The sequence below is a fragment of the Oratosquilla oratoria genome, chromosome 8 (genome assembly GCF_046742065.1).
Source record: "Oratosquilla oratoria isolate Oo_2021 chromosome 8, ASM4674206v1, whole genome shotgun sequence".
NCBI lineage: Eukaryota > Metazoa > Arthropoda > Malacostraca > Stomatopoda > Squillidae > Oratosquilla > Oratosquilla oratoria.
This window is the reverse complement of record NC_134784.1, coordinates 34,647,985-34,663,766: the sequence shown is the minus strand read 5'-3', so window position 1 is coordinate 34,663,766 and position 15,782 is coordinate 34,647,985. Positions and strand designations below refer to the sequence as shown.

The 15,782-nt window shown below is 44.2% G+C and overlaps 1 protein-coding gene across 1 annotated transcript in view; it reads left to right on the top strand.

The window, feature by feature from the left end:
• The window catches only part of LOC143027472 (parapinopsin-like), a 41,566-nt gene extending 30,840 nt beyond the window's left edge, over positions 1–10,726 (top strand). The window contains exons 6-8 of the mRNA XM_076188758.1: positions 6,090–6,326; positions 7,946–8,137; positions 9,521–10,726. Of these exons, the coding sequence (XP_076044873.1) occupies positions 6,090–6,326; positions 7,946–8,137; positions 9,521–9,715 (624 nt within the window). The 3' untranslated portion in view covers positions 9,716–10,726. The remainder of the gene's footprint in view (positions 1–6,089; positions 6,327–7,945; positions 8,138–9,520) is intronic.
• The last annotated feature ends 5,056 nt before the right edge of the window (positions 10,727–15,782 follow it).

Here is a 15,782-nt window from a genome sequence, read left to right as displayed (position 1 = left end):
ATGTGCTACGACATTACTTCTGTTAAAAACATTAATTGTCTGCTTTACTGTCAATTGCCACAATATTCATCAGCCATCGTTATTATTTATAGATGATACTTTGATACAAGGGAGTGGGAGAGGGATGAGGGTGGGAGTAAGGTAGGAGTGTGTGTAGATGCTATTTTGACGCAGCCTGAAGGGATTTCTCCCCGTCTTCTCTATTTTCCACATGAGAGGGCTGAAGAGGGGTGTGGCTGCCGATGAAATGAAGCTGCCTTGCTGTGGATGTACTGTGTCTTGCTGCGTTACGTTTGACCCAGGGCAGTTGGCTGATGCAGGGATGACCCGTCATCCACGAGGAGCTGAGATGGGAAAGGTGGGAGGGAGTGAAATGGTTGGGAGTAGGTACGTGCCTCTGACTTAGCTACCTCCCTTATAAGGGGGAAAAAGCTTTCGATATATAGATAGATATAGATCTCTTTTAGACCATCATTGTTATGAGTGTTGGTTTATAAAAATACTTGACTTCCGTCAGGTTGTTTTGATGTCTTTTTTTTCCATGGTATTTCCTCGATGCTGGTTAGATACAGTTTGCCCCCCAGGGTCGGGTTTGAAGCCCATTTGACCGATTTGATCTGATTATGCCCCGCACGGAAGGACTGAAGCCCCCCCCCCCCCCCAAAAAAAAAAAAAACAGGTCAGGAAAGCAATAATAATAATGTATTTATTTATTTTATTATTATTATTATTATTTTATCTATTTTTTCTTATTATTATTATTATTATTATTATTTTTTTTTTTTTTTTTTTTTTTTTTTTTTTTTTTTTTTTTTTTTTTTTTTTTTTTTTTTTTTTTTTTTTTTTTTTTTTTTTTTTTTTGCTAAGACTAATATTGGGAAGCTCACTGACTGAGCGGGTTAGGGCGTCGTTACTTACGGCGAAGGTTGAGAGGATGGCCGTTCAAACCCTGCTACCGGCGAAGTTGAACCAAGGGCATGATTCATTAAATTCCAAGCTACAAAGTCCTAGCCTTCCGATAGGAGAAGTTTGTGACGTTAAATCATATCAAGACCGGCACACCACACGGAAATAAAATATCAATTTCGGACTCTTGTAGAGCAGAGGCCCCACTATCCGTTTTCCATTTGAGCGACATCAGGAGGCTAGGACAGTATCCCTTACAGAGGAATTTATAGCGTGGAATTTTGATGAATCATGCCCTTGGTTCAACTCGCCGGTGGCAAAGTTCGAACCGTCACATCGACCTCCGCCCCAAGTAGCGACGCTCTAACCCGTTCGGCCAGCGAGCAAACAATTGGTAACGTATGTCTATCTATATAGCAAGGGCTTGTTTCCCCCTTGTAAGGGAGGTAGCCAAGTTAAAGACACACGCCCACTCCCACCCATTCCACTCCTATCCACCACCCTTTCCTTCCTCTCACCTTAGCTCCTCATGGATGACGGATCATCTCTGTATCCCACCCACTGGCCTGGGTCAGAAGCAATGGAGAAAGGCACAGCACATCCATAGCAACGCCGCTTCACTTAATCGGCGACCCCTCCCCCTCTTCTTCGTCCCCCCTCATGCGGAAATTAGAGAGGAGGGGAGAAATCTTCCCGGGTTGTGTCAAACTTGGCGACATTTATAAATCAGATAATAAAAGGAAAATGGCACACTCAAATCCTTGAAACGTCGAAAAGGATCATCTGGAAAAATAACGTTTTTCCAAAATTGGCGACGTTGTGACGTCAAGTCGACTAAACTGCAGTGATTTTTTTCATGTTTATTCATTTTGGGATAATGAACGAAATAAATGATCAATTTTATCCCTGCAGCTGTGAGGCATTATACTGGTCATAATTACATGTGTGTTGATGCTGGACTACCTAATCCGGGGTATTATTTATTTATTTATTTATTTTTATAGTCTATATTACGGCACTCGTCCGCGCCTCTCTCCTTTTGTTTTCCTTTTCTGGGTTTTTCCCTTCTGCTTACCCCATTTCTTCCCTTCATCTTCAACGAGAGAGAAAGAGAGAGAGGGGGAGTAAGCTCTGGGAGTATTGCATCTACGTTGCCCTATTTTCTTCTTCTCTTCCTGCACATTCTACAAAGTCTGTACACATCATTTGCAAGTATCGACATATCATAAGAATGGAGGAGACTGCAAGAGACCATAAGGCCTACATTAGGCAGTTCCATGTCTCTTGTCACCTGTCATCCCCATCCATTAAGTTATCTCATCTCTTAAAAGAACTGCAGTGGGTTTGATTCGGTATGGACAAGCCGGGGAAAATGAGACTCACAATAACACTAAAACTAAGGTTTAATGGTTAATATGCTCGGAGGGAACGGACGTAGTCTTGTTGGGAGAAGGTCCGGAGTGAGGGCCTCATAGCGTCGTGGCTGTGGGCGAAGAGCCACAGGAGGGAATGAGACGACTTGCTGGAGCGAACTGGTCCCGAGGCAGCTTGCTGGAGAGGACTGGTCCCGAGGCGGCTTGCTGGAGAGAAGTGGTCCCGAGGCAGCTTGTTGGGGAGAACTGGTCCCGAGGCAGCTTGCTGGAGAGAACTGGTCCCGAGGCAGCTTGCTGGGGAGAACTGGTCCCAAGGCCTCTTGCTAGAGAGAACTGCTGCTTGGAGTTGAGCCCGGGAGAGAAGTCGGTAGAGAACTCGGTAGAGAAGTCGGGAGAGATCTGAATTCTGAATTTCTGAATTCCTAGGAACGACCACCCGCTTGCGCGGGATCGGTTTTTGTGGGAGGGGAAGAATGTCTGTAAGAAAATGAAATGATAGTAGTGTATAAAAGAGGGCTATTGCCACCGGGCGAATTAGCGAGCGATTAGGGGCTGCTGGTGGTCGTGGCCCGGGAGAAATGGACTGGGAGCTTGGACGGCGGCGCCGACGCCGGGATTAGGATCACCAACGAAAGTTTAGAAAATGGTAGGAGGCGTAGTAATAGAGAGAGGTGGAAAAACGGAAAAATCTTTAGTGGGAGGTAAACTGAAATGAGAAGATGTAGTATAAGAGAAAGTTAGAAAGAAAGCGGATGTTAGTCGAAGAAAAAATAAGTGTAGATGTTTGTGCGTGTGTCGTGCCTATGTTCGTGAGAGGTGTGTGTGTGTATCTTACGGGAAGTGAGTAGAGTTCACTTCCCGTGTGTAGAGCGCGTTCCTGATAAGCCACAGGTGGGGCCTGAGTAGCCTGCTTTTCCCCAGGTTGGGTTTGAGATCCTGTAGAGTTGATTCAGTGGCGGTGCGAGGGGGGGGGGACAGGCGGGCGGGTGTTGTATTATCTCTCTCCTTCCAATCACAACTCTGAAAGCAGAGAATTACGTGATTGGAAATTGTGTGTAATGTCAGAAGTGTAAACTCGCTCGCCAGCGTCAGCGAAGAGGCCAGCGTTAGGTTGCTGGCCGGTTGGACAGAGAGGCGTCCCATTTCCTCTCCGTCGACCAGCCTGCGAGCAGATGAGGGTTCTGAGTGAGAGTTGGGTTGGGCCTCTGCTAAGCCAGCGAGCAAGTGTGCGTGTGCCTCTTTTCTCCCAAGCACTTCTCTGAAAACAGAGAATTACGTGACTTGGGAAAAATTTGTATTTGTTTTGGTGTAAACCCGCCTGCCGACGTCAACGAAGAAGTCGGCCAGTAGAACCGGCAGCAGCAAAGGAGATGAGATATATCTCCTCGCCACCATCGGCGAGCGTGTAGAGCGCGTTCCTGATAAGCCACAGGTGGGGCCTGAGTAGCCTGCTTTTCCCTAGGTTGGGTTTGAGATCCTGTAGAGGTGATTCAGTGGCGGTGCGAAGGGGGGGGGGAGCAGGCGGGTGGGTGTTGTATTATCTCTCTCCTTCCAATCACAACTCTGAAAGCAGAGGATTACGTGATTGGGAAATGTGTGTAAATGTCAGAAGTGTAAACTCGCTCGCCAGCTTCAGCGAAGAGGCCAGCGTTAGGTTGCGGGCCGGTTGGACAAAGAGGTGTCCTAATTCCTCTCCGTCGACCAGCCCGCGAGCAGATGAGGGTTCTGAGTGAGAGTTGGGTTGGGCCTCTACTAAGCCAGCGAGCAAGTGTGCGTGTGCCTCTTTTCTTCAAAGCACTACTCTAAAAACAGAGAATTACGTGACTTGGGAAATGTGTGTATATGTCTTGGTGTAAACCCGCCTGCCGACGTCAACGAAGAGGTCGGCCTGTGCCAGACCGGCAGCAGCAAAGGAGATATATCTCCTCGCCATCACCGGCCGGCGAAGATTCCTGGGCGTTTGTTGAGAGAGCTGGAGTGGAGAGACGTCCGACCTCTAGGAGCGCTGAGTTGATTCTGTCAGAGATCTGGATTCTGGATTCTGGATTCCAAGAAAAGACCACCTCGCTTGCGCGGGATCGGGTTTTGTGGGAGGGGAAGAATGTCTGTTAGAAAATGAAAATATAGTAGTGTATAAAAGAGGGCTATTGCCACCGGGCGAATTGCGAGCGATTAGGGGCTAGATTGTTGTCATGGCTTAGGAGGACTGGACCAGGAGCTTGGAGGGAAGCGCCTGACGCCGGAGGTTAGGATTACCAACGGGGTTAGGATCACCAACTAAAGTTTAGAAAATGGTAGGAGGCGTAGTAGTAGAGAAAGGTGGAAAAACGGAAAAATCTTTAGTGGGAGGTAAACTGAAATGAGAAGATGTAGTAGAAGAGAAAGTTAGAAAGGAAGCGAATTTTAGTCGAAGAAAAAGTAAGTGTATATGTTTGTGCGTGATTTGTGGCTCTGTTCGTGAGAGGTGTATGTGTGTATCTTACGAGAAGTGAGTTGATTTCACTTTCCGCGTGTAGAGGGCGAACCTGATAAGCCACAGGTGGGGCGAGCGTACCCTGATTATCCCCAGGTTTTGGGTTTGAAGTCCTTTTAGAGCTGATCAAGGGGCGGAGCGAGGGGGGGGCAGACGGGCGGTGTACACCCGCCTGCCGACGTCAACGAGAGATCAGTGACCAGAACGGGAGCGGCAAGGAGATAACTCCCCGCCGCCACCGCTGGCGAGGGCGAACCTGATAAGCCACAGGTGGGGCGAGCGTTGTCTGTTTATCCCCAGACTGGGTTTGAAGTCCTTTTAGAGCTGATCAAGGGGCGGAGCGAGGGGGGGCAGACGGGCGGTGTACACCCGCCTGCCGACGTCAACGAGAGATCAGTGACCAGAACGGGAGCGGCAAGGAGATAACTCCTCGCCGCCACCGCTGGCGAGCGCGAACCTGATGAGCCACAGGTGGGGCGAGCGTTGTCTGTTTATCCCCAGACTGGGTTTGGAATCAGAGATCTGCTCATCTCGGCGAAACGCCGACCTTTTAAAGGAGGCTGGCGGGAACGTGGGGAGCTTTCCAAGTTCCTGATTGGCTGACCAGCGGCGCGTCACCACAGAACCAATAGTTTCAGCGTTCACTACATGGTCACTAGATCTATTTCATTCGTTAACTAGTCGATTGGTAAACCAGTTCTTTCCTGTTTCCTTCATATTTCTTGTCTCCCAAATATCGGACGGTTCAAAACCCTGACAGGACAGAAGCGACATGACGTCACGCGCTAGACTCCGCCCAGTCCAAACATTCTAACCAAGACTTCGGTTACGTGTATTTGTTACACTTATATTCCTTGGGAGATAGTGAACTTAGGGTAATACTAGGGGAAGAGCACAAACCATTTGTATCCGTTTCTTTGTCTATTTAATCTATTAAATGTGGTAGAGTGTGTGTATAATGTTGTGGGAGTTCACTGTTACTACTTGCCTTAGGGCAGCTATCTCCGGACACTGTGTTCCTACTCTATTCAACTTAGTACACCACGGTACTGCTAAGCCCCTCCCTCTAGGGATAATATGATTGGCCCTGAAATCAATATTAAAACACATTTGACCAATAATATTGCAGTAAGGGGACGCTGATGTCGTCAGAGGGCTATCAACAGGGCCTTTTAGGAAGAAAAAAAACCTTACCTAGCAAAAATGAATTTGTTTTGGTTTGCTCTACTCGAGAAGAGGCTACCCAGGGACCACCCATGCTATGCTAGTGTTCCCTAAGCAGTGAGAATCAGTTTCTCACACATTTAGTTTTGTTCTTCTTCATTTTCTTTATCCAGGCGATCAGGAGCGGCGTGAGCACGGGCGTTGCTCATGCAGAGAGGCGTGTTGCTGTCATGGTGGTTGTTATGGGCATTACGTTCTTGCTGGCTTGGACGCCATACTCTGTCCTCGCTCTTTTGATCGCATTCGGACAGCCTCATTTGGTCACTCCAGAAGCAGCGGCAGCGCCCGCTATATTTGCTAAATCTTCATGTATCTACAATCCTATTATATATGTAGGACTCAACACCCAGGTAAGAACAGATGTGGTTATTATACCTGTTTCTAAAAACCTAATAATTCTAGATACAATAGTTTTGTCGCAACATAGTTAAAGAATATTTTTACTCGATGCTTAACTTTATTCTTCAAGCACCATATAGACGTGGTCAATTTAGTGCACATGAATTATATAACAATGAATTTGGGTATATTTCAAGTAAAATTTATTTTCATTATAATTAATAAGCAAGCGATTTGATTTATTGATCAAAGGAACAGATTGGACAGTGATTCACCACGGCGGTCGTGGATCACGTGTTGGACTCGTGATCAACAGCTATTACCTTCACGGTTGAGAGCTCAAAGATCATAAATGGTCAGATTTATGGGTAATGTTGTGACCTTACGAGCGCGCGCACACACACACACACACACACAGAGTTGGAGTGCCGGCTCGCAGTATAGCAATGCTGATTTTTATTTTTCAGCGCTGGGCGGGGCGGGGCTCGAACTCGGATCGCTGAATTAGCGGTCGAGAGAGGTACCACTGTACCATCGAGCCGTGTATAAAAGATGAATCATGGCTTACCTAATATGAGGAGACGAGGGAAGGGGAACATGAAACTTTGAAATTGCCTTTAATTGTAACACTCCAATCGACTGGTTTACTGTCGCAAACCTCCCTATCAGGAGGCAAGGACGGTGTCCCTTATAAAGGACTTTGTAGCGTGGGATTTAATGAAACAGACCCTTGGTCCAACTCGCTGGCGGCAAGTTCCGAACCGCTGTCACTTTGACCTCCGCCGCAAGTGGCGACGCTCTAACCCGATCGGCCAGCGAGTATCCTGCAAGAGTTGGTCGTATAATCTAAGCAATTATCTTTTTTCCTTCAGTTTCCACCAGCTTGGCAGCGACGCTCGGCCAGCGAGTATCCTGCAAGATTTGATTTAATATTCTAAGTATCATTTTCCCTTCAGTTTCCACCAGCTTGTCCAGCGAGTATCTTACAAGATTTTATCTATATTCTAAGTATTTATCATTCTCCCTTCAGTTTCCACCAGCTTGGCCAGCGAGTATCTTACAAGATTTTATTCATATTCTAAGTATCATTCTCCCTTCAGTTTCCACCAGCTTGGCCTGCGAATATCTTACAATATTTTATTCTAAGTATTTATCATTCTCCCTTCAGTTTACACCAGCTTTGCCAGCGAGTATCCCAAAGAATTGATTTGATATTCTAAGAATTGATCGTTTTTTCCTTCAGTTTCGATCAGCTTGACCAGCGATTATCCTACAAGATCTGGTTTGATATTATAAGTATTTATCGTTTTTCCCTCCAGTTTTGATCAGCTTGGCAACGATTATCCTACAAGATTTTATTTATATTCTAAGAATTGATCGTTTTTTTCCTTCAGTTTCGTTCAGCTTGGCAGCGATTATCCTACATGATTTTATTTATATTCTAAGAATTTATCGTTTTTTTCTTTCAGTTTCGATCAGCTTGGCAGCGATTATCCTACAAGATTTTATTTATATTCTAAGAATTGATCGTTTTTTTTTTGTTTTTTTTTCTTCAGTTTCGAACAGCTTGGCAGCGATTATCCTACAAGATTTTATTTGTATTCTAAGAATTTATCGTTTTTTCCTTCAGTTTCGATCAGCTTGGCAGCGACTGATGTGTTGTCGAAACGGGGCCGTGGACGCGACGGCGACAGGAGTCCCGACGGAGAAGATCAGCCTGACCGTGTACACGGACCCAAAACAGGAAGCCCAGACGTCGACCAACATTCAAATGGACGTCATGTCAACGTACGTCAAAGAAACCAAAATCACTGTCGACAAGGTAAGGCGTTCTTTCGCGCTCTCCGAGTGGGTACCCGCTTGCATGTGCTGTTTATCGTCGTAGAACTGCGTTGGTAGCGAAGATGTCATATAGCCCAGTATATACCGTGTCGTGTTCACGAGATGTTCACTTTCGCTTTCACGTAAAGCGGATGCTAGCAAGATTTACAGTAGAAACTTGGTTCTCGAACGTCTCACAAGTCGAACACCTTGGTTCTCGAAGGTCTCGCAAGTCGAACACCTCGGTTCTCGAATGTCTCACAAGTCGAACACCTTGGTTCTCGAACGTCTCACAAATCGAACACCTCGGTTCTCGACCAAAAATTTTGGGAACGTTTTGCTCTAGTAGTCGACCAAGAAATCTGTTGTGGACCAACCCGGAGAGAGTCGATGGGCAAAAGTCAAAGTTTTTGGAAAAAATGTCTCACTGATAAAGTTGTACATCCGGCAGATCAGTGATCTTGTATCATCCTCGACCAAATCGGTTCAGGAACAGCCCTCTAGAATGGACTGTGGTCGAGAACTGAGGTTCTACTGTATTCCAACTCGCAGCGGAGATATTATAAATTACCCAGGTTAAAAAACTACATTAGCCGCGCGCTAACACAGTGGATAACGTCTTGAACTCGTGAGCAGGATGTCATGAGTTCGCATCCCGGGACCCGCCGCGAGTTTGCTGCGTTGGTCCCCGACAGCCCCGTCCAGAAGGGGAGGCGACTTGACATCGGAAAGAAAACAGCGGCTTGCCCCAACTGGCAAGAATTTGCCCTACCAGAGGTTTTTCACTTCCCACTGAGCGGGAATGGGGTGGTGAGTTGAAGAACTGATCTCAGTGAATTTATTTCGTACCGCCGGCTACACTTCCTGCCATTCTGCTTGCGAAGAGATTGGTGTACCAGATATCATAATTTCACAGAAACTCGAACCCTAGGCTGTGCGAGTTTTACCACATGGCTAGGACGCTACCATCTTGCTATGCAAGATGTATACAAAAGGAATGTTTTGGAACTTCTCATATACATGCCCCGATGAAATAAGTACACACACACATACACACCAATGGCTCTCTTCCTTACAAGGGAGTAGTTGAATAAAATCATACACAATCCATTTAACACCCTTATCTCACCACCTCAAAAAATAATGGACTTAATTAATGGAATACTCAACCATTGCCGTAAGAAATGATTCTATATATTACAAAATTATTTAAGCTGAAGATGTATCTATATATATATATATATATATATATATATATATATTTTCAATCAGTGAAAACTGTTATTATTGTTGTTGTTGCTGTTGTTTTTGTTCTTATTAGTAGTAGTATTGTTATTTTTATTGCTGTTCTTATATTACTATGATGTTTCTGTCGTATTTTCAGAAGCGTTTCGTGAAAGGTTCACTACGATACTTGTGTTCCACCACGACCAACACGTTTCGAATCTGTGCCGACAAAACCCCTGAAGAAGACAACAAGAAAAAGAAAACTTATGAATCAATTCCACTCGAACCTGTCCAAGGAAATGTAGATAATAATACACCATCGATGGATGCACCTACGAAGACGGAATCATAATTTTTTTAGGGAGCTCATAAGATTCATTGTAAAATTAAGAGGAATTCAGAGAGCTTTTTTTTTTTTTTTTTTAATTAGTTTTCTTTGAATCCTCGGGACTCTGTAATTTCCGTTTTCTTTGATTCGTCGGGCCATCTAGTCTTCCTGTAAAGTGTACTGTCGCCCAACGTTTGTCTAGTCTAGCAAATCGTAAATTATGAATACATCTTAGGACGAGACTTAGCTCTGTGTGAAGATGTAATAGTTACTTGTGATATTTTTATTTCCTTATAGAATACTTAGTTTTCCTATTCATTCTTTAATAGAAAATTTAGGAATTAGGTAGAACTAAATGTATGGAAATACATTACCAATCTTGAAGCCCATGAAAAAGACTTCAGAAGAATACATCCATCACTAGATGTACATGTATACTTCATTGTGAAATAGAACATTTAGTACACATTATCACATTTGTTGCAGTGCATGTCTGGAAACATTAGGGTTTTTTTTCATTTACATTTATGGAAGACATTTGAAGGGAAAAACGTTATTTTGTGGAGTCGTGATTGTCAAAATTAACTTAAGTGTTCAGAAAACTGTACTGATATGTAATTATTTAGAACTGATTTGTCATGCATACTAGGACTGTTTTTCCTAATGTGTAAGTTGTACTAAAATCTAAGTGTAAGATGTCTGTGTCGTGTTGGGAGGCGAAGCGTGTAAGCGAAGTGGGCGTCACTTTCAACCGAAATAGACAGACTTTGGTTAGTACAGCAAATTGGAAAAATGAAAATGAACTCTTAATACGAGAAGACCTCGCCAGAACCTATTTAGTTAATGTTGGAGCAATATCTTTTCGAGTTTGTTCCATAATTTAGTAAGTTTAGTTTTCAGATAACGCAAATCTGCACATTACACACCACATATAACTTGAAATAATAAGAATTGGATTTCGTGTATCCTACAGAACTTGTTACATCAATTCCTACCTCAAAAATATATATATTAAAAATTGGTGGTTTAACTATATACCAAGAGTTATTTCCCCTTTTTAAAGGAGGTTGCCAAGTCAAAGGCACGTATCTACTCCCACAATTTCCTCTCATCTTAGCTCCTCACGGATGACGGGTCATCCCTGTATCCCACCCACTGCCTTGGGTCAGAAGCAATGTAGCAAGACACAGTACATCCACAGCAAGGCTGCTTCACTTAATCACCGACCTTACCATCTCTTTCTCCTCATGTAGAAAAAGAGAAGACAGGGAGAAATCCCTTTGAGCTGCATCAAGACATCATACTCACATTAGCACCTTCTACCCACGCCTCATCCCATCCCTTCCTTACGTAACAGTATTATCTATACACAGCCAACTCTCCATTCATTCCTATCCCCTGTCCTTGCTCAACAGACATTCTCCTCTTGCTCAACACACCCTTCACCCCATCCATCCACCTCATCCCTGTTCACCCCATCATGTTCCCTCCCTCCACCACTGCCCTCGACAATTTTTTTTACTAATCTTTCTTCAGTCATTCTGTGTGTGTCCAAACCATCCCAATACTCTTTTATCAGCCTAACCGTCATCTTTTCCACTCCCACTCTCCTCACCTCGTTTTTCACTCTACCATACTTCTCAGACATTTAATCTCAAACTTTTCTTCTCTGCCTTTCTTAAATTTCAAGTCTATGCCCAATACAATACTGTCATCCCAATCACCCTTTCATACAATTTCCTCTTCACATACATTCCCAAATGCCCATTTCTCATGACATTTCTTAATCCCTCAAGGCATTTACTTGTTTCTCTTAATCTTCAACTTACCTCCACCTCCACTCCCTTTCCTGCCACATGTAATCCCAAATACCTAAAGCTATCCCTTTACTCCAGCCTCTCTCCTTTAAGACTCACTTCTAACTGCCGTCCTCTCCCCTTGTTCATTTCATCACCTTACTTTTACCTTCAACTTTCTCCTATCGCATACCTTCCCAAACTCCATTACTCCTTTGATTCCCCCCTCTGACCCTGTCACAGTGCAATGTTGTCAGCAAACAACAACTGGCTCACCTCCCACTTTTCTCCATTTTCTTTAACTATCTCCAATCCCCTGCCCATTACCCTCACTTTTACCTCCCGCACTACCCTATCTGTGTACACACTGCACAGCCATGGTGACATGATGCATCTTTGATGCAGTCCCACCTTTACCTCAAACCACTCACTCCCTCCATTTCCAATTCTAATACAGGCTCTACTACTCTAGTAAAAATTTTGACTGCCCTTCACAGCTTTCCCCATATCCCATATTTCTGCAATATTTCCCAATGTCTTCCTGTCTATCCTGTCAGACTTTTCCAGATCCTTAAAGGTCCAAAAAAATCCTTGCCTTTTGGTAAAGCTTTTCTCACATGTCTCCTTACCACAAAAATCTGATCTACACAACCCCTTTACTAATCCCACACCGTTCCTTACCAATTACTCCCCGTTCCTCTCAATTAAAACCCTCTCATAAGCCTTCCCAATTACACTCAACAAACTGATCCCTCTGGAACTATCACATTTGTCCCCTTTTTTTCTTGTAAAGCATAACTATACAGGCACTCCAGCACGCTACCCTCTCTTAGACACATATTAAACAACTTCATTAGCCAGTCCAATATTGCTGTACATCCCTTCTTCAGACAATGCATACACCCATCTAACCCAGGTGCCTTACCTATTCTCATTATTTTCAGTTACATACATATACCTAGGCTTTTTCCCCCTTACAAGGGAGGTAGCCAAAAAGGAAAAGGCATAAAATCATTCCCACCCATTCCATCCCTGGATACACTCCACACCCCTCCACCCTTTCTCTCATCTTAGCACCACCTGGATGACGGGTCATCCCTGCACCTTGTCCACTGCCCTGGGTCAGAAGCAGTGTCGCAAGTTACTTACACCTCATCTTTTCTTATTTCTCTCCCATCACTGTCATTTTTTTAGCACCTCCCATACCTTCCTATCCTCTTCCACATTGAACAACTCTCTAAAACACTCTGCCCATCTTCCCCTTTCTGCTTTCTTACATGAAGATCTGTCCATCTGGCCTTTTACCTTTTCTTCTCTACTTGACTCACCTCTCCTTCCTCTCTTAATTTCCTTCCAAAACATCTTGTTACGTAAAAAAAAAATCATGCTCCCCCCTTTTCACATCCATTCTCCTTTATCTTTTGTTTTGCTCTTTTTTTCTTTATTTTCTTTATTTATTATGATTAAAAAATTGTCAAGGATGTGTTATGTCGCCCTGGCTGTTCAACTTATACATGGATGGGGTAGTGTGAGAGGTAAATGCAAGGGTAGTGGGTCAGGGATTGGAGATGGTTAAAGAAAATGGAGAAAAGTGGGAGGTGAGCCAGCTGTTGTTTGTGGACGACACTGCACTTGTGGCAGGATTGAGAAAGTTGGTGACAGAGTTTGGGAGAGTATGTGATAGAAGAAAGCTAAAGATAAATGTGGGTAAAACTAAGGTGATGAGATGTACAAGGGGTGAAAGTGTCAGTAGACTGGAAGTGAGCATTAAGGGAGAGCAACTGGAAGTAGTAGATAGTTTTAGATACTTGGGTGCAAATGTGGCAGGAAAAGGTGGAGGTAGAATGTAGATTGAGAGAAGCAAGTAAATGCCTTGGTGGATTAAAGAGTGTAATGAGGAATAGACATTTGGGAATGGATGCTAAGAGGAGACTGTATGAAGGAGTGATTGTGCCAACAGCACTGTATGGGGCAGAAACATGGAATATAAGAGAGAAGGAGTTTGAATGTGTTTGAGATGAGGTGTCTGAGAAGTATGATGGGGGTTACTAGGCTAGATAGAGTAAGAAATGAGGAGGTGTGGAGGAGAACGGGGGTGGAAAGGGAGTTGGGAGATAGGGTTGATGAAAGAGTATTAGGATGGTTTGGACACATGGAAAGAATGAGTGAAGAAAGACTAGTAAAAGAGGTATGGAAGGCAGATGTGGAGGGAGTGAACATGAGGGGACGTCCTAGGATGAGGTGAAGGGGGCTTTGGGGAAGAGGGGAATGTCTGTTGAGGAAGGACGGGAGAGGACAGAAGACGGGTGAATGGAGAATGGTTGTACAGGTAAACGTCGACTTACGATGGCCGCGACTTACGATTGTTCGACTTTACGATGACGACGACGACGACGACGATATGATAATTTAACCCCTTCCATACGGTGCCGCACACGTAGGCGTCATGAGGAGCAAGTGGATTCGCGACGCTGCCATATCGGCGTCTTGATTATATTTATTGTAGTCGCCCCTGTGTTTTTACATTCTCTCAAATGTGCCCTAAATCCCATTCTCTGTGATTTTCAAAATTCGCGGGTGAAAGAGAGAACGATCGATATAAGCGGTGACTATATTTTATGATGCGAGTATTATTACGTCACGTCGTACGGCTGGCATTGGCTGCTGCCCGCGAGATTTAAGTCCGTACTGAAAATACATATTATAGTGTTTGAATATGGTAAAAAGGATAAAAATAATTAAATAAACTACTGTACATGTGTAATAGGCTATATTCAGTATCTCTGGTGGTTAATATACAGGTAGGCTAGGTACAGTGACCACGGAACAGAGTGGGGATCGACTTACGATGAGATCGTCTTACGATGGCTCTATCGAAACCTAATGCCATCGTAAGTCGACGTTTACCTGTATATGGATGCATGATGTGGAATGGGCGGGGGGGATGGGGGGTGAGGTAGTATGTGTGAGCAAAATTTGACAGCCTGAAGGGATTTCTCCCCATCTCCTTTTATGCATGGGGGGACAGAGAGGGGGGGTCACCGAATATATGAAGCGGCTTTGCTGTGGATGTGCTGTGTCTTGCGACACTGCTTCTGACCCAGGGCAGTGGACAAGGTGCAGGGATGACCCGTCATCCAGGAGGTGCTAAGATAAGAGGGAGGGTGGAGGGGTGTGGAGTGTTTTCAGGGATGGAATGGGTGGGAGTGATTTTATGCCTTTTCCTTTTTGGCTACCTCCCTTGTAAGGGGGAAAAAGCCTTGGTATATGTATGTAAAAAATCATACTCCCCCCCCTTTTCACATCTGCTCTCCTTTTGTTTTGCTCTTCTTTTTTCTTTACTTTGCAACCAATTCCTCAATGCTCTCCTTTTCTCTTCTACTACCTTCTTCACATCATCATCCCACCACTCACTACCCTTCCTTCTATTCCCTCCCATCCTCCTTGTTCCACATACCATCTTTGCACACCTTGTCACTTCCTCCTTGAAACACCCCCATTCCTCTTCCACTCCTACTCTATCCTTCATCACCTCCCACATTTGTCTCACCTTTTCCTTCTCATTTAAACCATTTGGTCAAAGCACCTCTCTACCTTCTGCTCTTTTCCTTTCTCCACCTGTCCTCCAATCTCAACTTGCCTTTCACCAAAATCTCGTCTGAATTTCCCCCCACCCTCTCCTCTAAAGCATGATAAAATCTCTATTCTAAGCTGAGATAAGAGATTAACTTTCACATGAATATTAAACAGTACAATAGTTGACACATTGTAATAAGTTGAGGAAGTTGAATAAAGAAGACATATTTTTTCCTCTCCTTTAGGCCATTTTGAATACTACCTGACCCTTCAGCAATCAAAAAATAATCAGGATTCACCCAAATTAACCACTGACAGGAACCCCCTCCCTAAATTCTAAAAGGATAACCAGCCTCCTTACACTTCTGCTCACCCTCTCCATGTTAATCACTTCCTATGTTCCTCTCCTAATCGTCCTAAAGCCCTCCCATATACCTTCCCAACAACACTCAACAAACTTTCTAAAGTGGAACAACACAGGCATTTCTCCAGCACTCTCCCCTTTCTTAGACACACATTAATCAAGCTCACTAGCCAGTCCAGTATTAGTGTACCTTCTTCAGATAATCCACATGACACCCATCCAACCCAGAAACCTTACCAATTCTCATCATATCCAAAGCTTGTACCTCAACTTATGAGGTACCTCAACTAAGGCACTTGTTAAAAGTTGAAACCCCTCAATGACTTTTAGACCACCCTGTATAATCCTGATTATT